Source organism: Protomyctophum parallelum (genome assembly GCF_964188405.1).
Source record: "Protomyctophum parallelum genome assembly, chromosome: 20".
NCBI lineage: Eukaryota > Metazoa > Chordata > Actinopteri > Myctophiformes > Myctophidae > Protomyctophum > Protomyctophum parallelum.
In genome coordinates this window covers 29,223,852-29,233,197 of record NC_139718.1, presented here as the reverse complement: position 1 = coordinate 29,233,197, position 9,346 = coordinate 29,223,852, and the positions used below count along the sequence as shown (strand labels likewise).

At 40.7% G+C, this 9,346-nt stretch overlaps 1 protein-coding gene across 1 annotated transcript; it reads left to right on the top strand.

Moving 5' to 3' along the window:
* Positions 1-146: 146 nt before the first annotated feature.
* On the top strand, positions 147-4,409 carry LOC310877992 (papilin-like). The gene is made up of 8 exons (XM_083792032.1): positions 147-310; positions 663-721; positions 1,321-1,372; positions 1,750-1,896; positions 2,219-2,346; positions 2,871-2,979; positions 3,670-3,845; positions 4,036-4,409. The coding sequence occupies exons 1-8, from the start codon at positions 282-284 to the stop codon at positions 4,194-4,196; spliced, it is 861 nt and encodes a 286-aa protein (XP_083648158.1). The 5' UTR covers positions 147-281; the 3' UTR covers positions 4,197-4,409.
* The last annotated feature ends 4,937 nt before the right edge of the window (positions 4,410-9,346 follow it).

Genomic DNA, 9,346 nt, shown 5'->3' with positions numbered 1-9,346 from the left:
TTCTTTCTTTCCGTCCGTCCTTCCTTCCTTCCTTCCTTCCTTCCTTCCTTCCTTCCTTCCTTCCTTCCTTCCTTCCTTCCTTCCTTCCTTCCTTCCTTCCTCCCTTCCTTCCTTTCCTGTCTCTGTCTCGCACCCCATTACTTTCCTTCAGTTTGACCCTAGGAGGAGTGAGCATCGATAAGACGGACCCCTCCACAGTAGAAGCTCTGGTGGGCCAGACAGTGGTTCTGCCCTGCAGAGTCACTCCACCTCCTTCCTCCACCATTATAGTGGAGTGGAGAATGGATGGTGTTCCTCTCTCCACTAGCAGGTTAGTGAAATCACACAGCCGCTCATGGATTCATTTGAAGAGGCATTTAGATAAGACCAATTGATTTAAACTCATTCTGATTCTTTTTTAATGTATCTTGAATTGTTTTGAGGGGCGTTTTATATCACCATTACATCACCTAATCAACATGAGTTAGACTTTAATATATTAGCGCCGCTCACTTGTGTGATTTTTTAAATTCACTTCCCTTTTTGATGCCCAGCTTTGTGTGTTTGTGTGTACCACGTAGTGATGATTTGATTAGCTGAGCACGAAATGTGGTGTATGATGATGTATGATGATAAGAGCGCCCCTCACTTCACACAGGTGTGATTTTTCATATTCTTCCCAGGCATCACCAGCAGCCTAATGGCTCTTTGTTAGTTGGTCCTCTCATGAAGTCAGATTCAGGTTGGTTCCTGTGTGTAGCTACTCGTGAACAGACTAGAGACCACCGCTACATATACTTAGGTGTCTCAGGTAATATAGCACCCCTCTAGTATAATAGTATACAACACAGTGAATGCAAACAATAATGTGTGTATGTGTATGTGTATGTATTTGTGTGTGTATATATGTACATGCATATATGTTTTTTGACATCAGAATGATTGCCCATTCAAACTGTGAATAGTCAAATTGAAATTGGTTTTGGTTATCTGGTTTCTCTAGAAAAGATTGACTGTAGCAACTAAAATACTGTACGTTTTTGCAATAATTTGAAGGGTCAATCCAAAATCATGTGTAACCTATGCTGTATAAATCTAAACTAATACTGTGAAAAGTCTGTCATAGTGTATCACAACATGCACATCTTGTAAAGCTTCTAAAGTGTGTGTGTGTGTGTGTGTGTGTGTGTGTGTGTGTGTGTGTGTGTGTGTGTGTGTGTGTGTGTGTGTGTGTGTGTGTGTGTGTGTGTGTGTGTGTGTGTGTGTGTGTGTGTGCGTGCGTGCGTGTGCGTGCGTGCGTGCGTGCGTGCGTGTGGGCGGGCGGGCGGGCGGGCGACACAGAACCTCCATTTGTCCCAACTCCACCGCTGCCAGGTGATGGACCATCTTCCAAGTAAGCACCATCTTTAATCTCTACTGTACAGTATACTGTATATCCATTAGGGGGCGCCAGTGGCTCAGAAGGTAGTCCATGTCCAGGCTTTGTGTAGAGGTGTCCCTGAGCAAGACATGGACTGAACCCCTAATTGCTCCCAGTGCACTCATTGATCCTAATAGAATGAGTCAAATGAAAGAGAAGTAATTTCCCCTCACCTTATATTAGGAACATCCATGTGCAGAAGTGAATTGTGGACAACAGGTTCAATATTATGAATACTATTTTATTACTGTATGGTATGTGCTCGTGTGTGCAGGTCCAAACATGGTGAACGGGACATGCACACATAAACAAAAACTAAATCCTATACCTGTGAATCGATACTCCCTGAGGTTCAGCATAGAGCGATCAGGATCTTCTCTGCTGGAGATACGAGCAGGACAAACCGCCACCCTGCCCTGCAGCATCCTGCCTGCCTCAGCCCTCGCCTCTGTGAACATTCACTGGACCAGAGACGGACAGGCCCTCAGCTCATCCAGGTAACATTGACTGATGTAGCTTGCATTATAGTGTTCAATACTCATTTTCTCAATCTTTTCCAAACCACTTGTCATGTTCTAGAAAAGTGGTTTTCAACCAGTGGTCTGAGTGGCTCAAATGCCGAATAAATAACGGACCTTGATATGAAAAGGGTTGAAAACCACTGTTCTAGATGAGTGGTTCTCACACTTTTTTAATTTCAAGGACCCCCTGTTTGGTATGCATTTGGTCACGGAGTGGTTCCCATTCCCCACAGTAGACCCCACTTTGAGAACCACTGTCAACATGAGTCTTGTTTGACTGTCTGACTGTTCATCGCAGGCACACACAGCATACAGATGGCACCCTGACCATTACCCAGCTCAAGTCTGATGACTCAGGGGTCTATACCTGCACTGCCTCTACCCACCACCAGTTGGAGCAGAGGCAGCTACAGCTCAGAGTCCAAGGTATACTGATGGCACCATCAGCACCATCTGCTGACTAGCTGAAATGAGTAAAGCGCTCAAAACAAAGTTGATTATTTATTTTTTAGTTTGTGACAATGATGCTCCCAGACAGGTCTTTTGACATTTTTTCCAGATTGTAAACAGATTGTGACATTGTAAACCAATAGGTGTCCTATTCCCCAACAGCAGGGTCTACATTTCTCAATGTAACAATAGGGAGACCACCACCTCCAACCTCTATGTGTGCTACTTATATTGTATTAATGTACTCTTACCATACAGATTGAGATCAAATAACATTATTACAAAACATTAAGTTAGTGTATTTGACCAGATGAAACAATGGATAGTCAAGGTGCATATCACAACATTTGGAAAGTACTTCCACCTTCAGACCTCACCTCAATGTCTAAATACATGGTTTCAAGTCAGTCCTCCTTTGGATATCTCCTCTGTACAGTATTTACATTCATTTATCAAGTTGATAATAATGCTGTTCATCTTGACCTGGTATCATTCTGTAGCAGAACTGAGGATCACCACAGCTCCTAACAACATCCAGGTGTCTCAGGGCAGCAATGCCGTGCTCCCCTGTGTGGTGTCAGGAGAAAATGTCAACGTGGGATGGTCCAGGTATTCAATACATCAATGTCCTAAGTTTATCCTGCTAGACCGAACAGGACTGAACTGTTTCTCATGTCTTAATCCAGACAAAAAAAATTGCACATTTTGTGAAAAGTAGCCCAACGGATGTTTACTTTAGTCTATTGGCCTATCTGGCCGTGCCATGCCTTTTTGAAGTTAATTGGTAAATATCTTTAACCCATTCTGACCTGAGATCAGATTAAAAAAATGTCTATTACATCCGGACAGTTTCATTATTAACCCATTCTGACCTGAGATCAGATTTAAAAAATGTCAGTCGTTCTTCGATTTTTCAAAAATAGCAGACCTACAAGCTCGTAGCGCGCCACTCGGTGGCGCGCTATGAGCTTGTAGATCTGCTATTGTTCAATAGCTAAAGCATAATATGATGCCAACACCAAAATGTGTGCCCGTTCAGAATGGGTTAAAACTCAACAAGATGTCAGTTTTTATAAGCTCTGTCTAATATTGACCCACAGATAGACTAGTTATGAACTTTAATTATGGTGTCAGGCCAATTGAGGTAATGCACACAACTTCCACTCAATGTCATGCCTCTACCATTTACCATCTCACGGAGATTTATCAAAGGAGGAAAAAAAACCTCTTGAACCACTAACAATATCAGAAGACCAGTTAGCCTGAACTGGGTCATGGCTTCTTCCTGTGTCACCATAGAAATGGTGTTCCAGTGCGTCCAGACGGTCGGAATGTTCTGATGTCGTCAGACGGGAGTCTGATCTTGAACAATGTGCAGCCGGTGGACGAGGGTACCTATACCTGTAACGCATACACTGGAATCTACTCTGTCAGTGCCACGGCTGAAGTCAAGGTCCACAAAGACACTCAGCAAGGTGAAATAAAAAGTGTAATTATTTACCCTCTGATCATCTCGATGTGTGTAAAATCTGACATTATACTAAAGACTGTAAACCTATTGATAAAAATCCATCACAACCTCAAACCTATCGATGAAAATCCATCTCAACCTGTTATTTTCTCGACCTAAAATAACACAGGTTTCCTCTCCTATGTCTTATCTAGTTATAGACGTGCCGCCAGAATGCGTGGACCAGCCTGAGCTTGCCAACTGTGAATTGATAGTGTATGCCCGTCTCTGCTCCAACCACTATTACAACAGTTTCTGCTGTGCCAGCTGTACCAGGCATTCCCAGAGGAATGACAAGGTTGGCCGGCTGGGATAGAGCCGTACACTGGAAAAAAGACTATTGGACGGAATGGGGGTAAATCACTGTCGCTAACATTGGAGGACCAACTTGGAGGACTGCATGTTGCGTTTTTAACATCTGAACATTGAACTTATGGAACTGGCAAGTGGCAACAGGATTCAAAATACCACAACAACCCTAATCCTACTGGACTTGTGTGATAAAACATGCACAATGCATAAAAAGGGACATATTGGCGGAAATCTTGTCAAACTGTTATTTTTCCGGAAATGAAAAAAAGAAACTGTGTTCCAATGGATCACAATGTATCATTATTTAGTCACGAGCTGGTTCTATATGGAACTCACAGACACACTTTACCTCCTTCTCTTTGTGCTTGTAGATCAGCTAGTTTTGTTACTTTGTGTGACACAGTACACTAGTATGATCTGTCCAACAGCAACAATATGCTTTTAGGTGTAGATAGGTAGAACATCTGTCAGATTGAATTTAATCTACAGCATAATTATGCTTGTTCAGGGAGTGTTTTTGAATACTGCTACTTAAAACATTAGGAGGAATGGGAACTGGGGGTAATAGAAAGAAGTTGGTTGCCAAAGCAAGTTTAGCTGTCACTGTGAATAGTATATTTGATGACTGCAAACAGCAAAACTTTGGCAAGATGTACATTGTGCACGACTGCACGCACGCAAACACGTGTGCGCACACACACACACACACACACACACACGCACGTGCACACACACACACACACACACACACACACACACACACACACACACACACACACACACACACACACACACACACACACACACACACACACACACACACGTTGTTCCGACTCTCTTTCTTTCTCTCTCTATCTCTCCCTAATTTTTCATGTATTCTTTCTTTTATTTGTTGGACCCATAGTATGCAACATGTTCTCTATTTTAAAGAGATTCAGTCAAAGAATATACCAATCCATTCCCATTGAAGTTTTCTTTGATTGTTGTACCATTTCAGACAATTGTGTTTTAGTGCTCTAATGCAGATATAAAATATTCATTCAAGGATTGTACATTCTATTGTGAGGTGACTACACCAGAACCGTGATTTGTATCTTGTATTTGTGTTTTGTTTTGTTTCTTTGTAATTATTTGATAATAAGAATGATATTTTTCTTAATTCTGTGGTGGTTTAGTGTCTTTGCAACGTGTCATTCCACCTTTTACTCTAACAAACAAATATTTTCATCACTTTAACTTTAAAAAGTGTACTCATGGACTGGGATGTTACTGTGTACACTACAGACAAACACTCTTCTAGAATCTAGACACTTGACCTTGGCCCTGGGCACAGTATACAAATGACTAAATAGGGCCCCAGATGATGTATTAAACAGGGATGATTTTCTCACTGACTTCGATTTATACAATGGAAATTGAACAGGTTTCAACTGCCCAAGGTTTCTGAAATTCACTCAACATTTGAATAAACTTTCATGAAGAAAAACGAATTGTATACAAATGTAAAAGTGGTGATAATCAGATATACACTTTATTTTTTGGCTAAATGTGTACAATGTACAGCTAGCTACATAGGGATCTCAGTGCACTACAAAATATTATATTCCTTTATTGAAGTAATGTTAAAAGTAGCAATATCATACACATTGATCATTTATATTATGTTATATTATAATAATATAGTTATATTACATTAATATAGTTTTGGTGTTGTCCTCATGGTTAATTCACAGCCATGCATGTGATTCTGAAGAAAAAGCTATCTCAAAAACCTGCATGTTTTGCATCTGTGCTCTTGTATTCCACTCAGACTAATACACATGGTATTTATAAACCAGATTCTAAAGCTGGTGAGCGGTGACACAATTTTACACACACACGCACGCACGCACACACACACACACACACACACACACACACACACACACACACACACACACACACACACACACACACAGGAAGGGCCCGAAACGTTACCATTCAGTGAAGATATTTTGGGAGCATCAATTGGTGTGCAGATTTTTTCATTTCTTCATTCATTACTTTATTTTGATCCAGCACCCAGCCTATATAGGTATAGATGTGCGTGTCCTTTTTTACTGTTTGTTCAGCCTCCCCTACTACTTTAGGTTTGACTGTTTGTTCAGCCTCCCTATACTACTTTAGGTTTGACTGTTTGTTCAGCCTCCTATACTACTTTAGGTTTGACTGTTTGTTCAGCCTCCCTATACTACTTTAGGTTTGACTGTTTGTTCAGCCTCCCCTACTACTTTAGGTTTGACTGTTTGTTCAGCCTCCTATACTACTTTAGGTTTGACTGTTTGTTCAGCCTCCCTATACTACTTTAGGTTTGACTGTTTGTTCAGCCTCCTATACTACTTTAGGTTTGACTGTTTGTTCAGCCTCCTCTACTACTTTAGGTTTGACTGTTTGTTCAGCCTCCCTATACTACTTTAGGTTTGACTGTTTGTTCAGCCTCCCTATACTACTTTAGGTTTGACTGTTTGTTCAGCCTCCCTATACTACTTTAGGTTTGACTGTTTGTTCAGCCTCCTATACTACTTTAGGTTTGACTGTTTGTTCAGCCTCCCTATACTACTTTAGGTTTGACTGTTTGTTCAGCCTCCTATACTACTTTAGGTTTGACTGTTTGTTCAGCCTCCTCTACTACTTTAGGTTTGACTGTTTGTTCAGCCTCCCTATACTACTTTAGGTTTGACTGTTTGTTCAGCCTCCTATACTACTTTAGGTTTGACTGTTTGTTCAGCCTCCCTATACTACTTTAGGTTTGACTGTTTGTTCAGCCTCCCCTACTACTTTAGGTTTGACTGTTTGTTCAGCCTCCTATACTACTTTAGGTTTGACTGTTTGTTCAGCCTCCTCTACTACTTTAGGTTTGACTGTTTATTCAGCCTCCCTATACTACTTTAGGTTTGACTGTTTGTTCAGCCTCCCCTACTACTTTAGGTTTGACTGTTTGTTCAGCCTCCCTATACTACTTTAGGTTTGACTGTTTGTTCAGCCTCCCTATACTACTTTAGGTTTGACTGTTCAGCCTCCTATACTACTTTAGGTTTGACTGTTTGTTCAGCCTCCCTATACTACTTTAGGTTTGACTGTTTGTTCAGCCTCCTATACTACTTTAGGTTTGACTGTTTGTTCAGCCTCCCCTACTACTTTAGGTTTGACTGTTCAGCCTCCTATACTACTTTAGGTTTGACTGTTTGTTCAGCCTCCTATACTACTTTAGGTTTGACTGTTTGTTCAGCCTCCTCTACTACTTTAGGTTTGACTGTTTGTTCAGCCTCCCTATACTACTTTAGGTTTGACTGTTTGTTCAGCCTCCCTATACTACTTTAGGTTTGACTGTTTGTTCAGCCTCCTATACTACTTTAGGTTTGACTGTTTGTTCAGCCTCCTCTACTACTTTAGGTTTGACTGTTTGTTCAGCCTCCTCTACTACTTTAGGTTTGACTGTTTGTTCAGCCTCCCTATACTACTTTAGGTTTGACTGTTTGTTCAGCCTCCTATACTACTTTAGGTTTGACTGTTTGTTCAGCCTCCTATACTACTTTAGGTTTGACTGTTTGTTCAGCCTCCCCTACTACTTTAGGTTTGACTGTTCAGCCTCCTATACTACTTTAGGTTTGACTGTTTGTTCAGCCTCCTATACTACTTTAGGTTTGACTGTTTGTTCAGCCTCCTCTACTACTTTAGGTTTGACTGTTTGTTCAGCCTCCCTATACTACTTTAGGTTTGACTGTTTGTTCAGCCTCCCTATACTACTTTAGGTTTGACTGTTTGTTCAGCCTCCTATACTACTTTAGGTTTGACTGTTTGTTCAGCCTCCTCTACTACTTTAGGTTTGACTGTTTGTTCAGCCTCCTCTACTACTTTAGGTTTGACTGTTTGTTCAGCCTCCCTATACTACTTTAGGTTTGACTGTTTGTTCAGCCTCCTATACTACTTTAGGTTTGACTGTTTGTTCAGCCTCCCCTACTACTTTAGGTTTGACTGTTTGTTCAGCCTCCTATACTACTTTAGGTTTGACTGTTTGTTCAGCCTCCCCTACTACTTTAGGTTTGACTGTTTGTTCAGCCTCCTATACTACTTTAGGTTTGACTGTTTGTTCAGCCTCCCCTACTACTTTAGGTTTGACTGTTTGTTCAGCCTCCCCTACTACTTTAGGTTTGACTGTTTGTTCAGCCTCCCTATACTACTTTAGGTTTGACTGTTTGTTCAGCCTCCTATACTACTTTAGGTTTGACTGTTTGTTCAGCCTCCCCTACTACTTTAGGTTTGACTGTTTGTTCAGCCTCCCCTACTACTTTAGGTTTGACTGTTTGTTCAGCCTCCTCTACTACTTTAGGTTTGCACAGATACCTGCAGAGTGCAGAGATGGTGGTTGCAGAAAGGCAGATGTTCTTTGCAAGGCTTGTGGTTGAAGGTTGAAGGTTTAACATCTGTCATTTCTTGGAATTAAACATGATACAGCCTACGCTGTGTGACCACATCCTCTCCTTTAGTGCTGTACTATACACCACTGCAGTTTCACATCTGCCACCAACAACCCTCACATTTTCAAGGATTAGAACAATGATTTCCTGTACTGCTACTTAACTTCACCTCACACTTGTCTATGCATATGTTTAGAAACACATACAATCTGAGCAGAATATTAAAAGTAATTACCACAGAAATGGATTTATTTTTTTATACAAAATACAAATACAAAAATACAAATACAAAATTAACCTCGTTTTTCATCATTTTTGAACATGGGCTGTAGCCCCTACCATACGGCATACTATAGCACGCCGTTTTTCATCATTTTTGAGGATTCAAAAAAAAAAAAAAAAATCAAAAAACATGGGTTATAGCCCATCATTAAAAAAAATATAAAAAAAATAACCTAGTTTTTCATCATTTTTGAACATGGGCTATAGCCCCTACCGTACGGCATACTATAGCACGCCGCTTTTCATCATTTTTGAGGATTTGAAAAAAAAGAATCAAAAATTCAAAAACATGGGTTATAGCCCAGCGTTTTTTGAATATATTTTTTTAACCTAGTTTTTCATCATTTTTGAACATGGGCTATAGCCCCTACCGTACGGCATACTATAGTACGCCGTTTTTCATCATTTTTGAGGA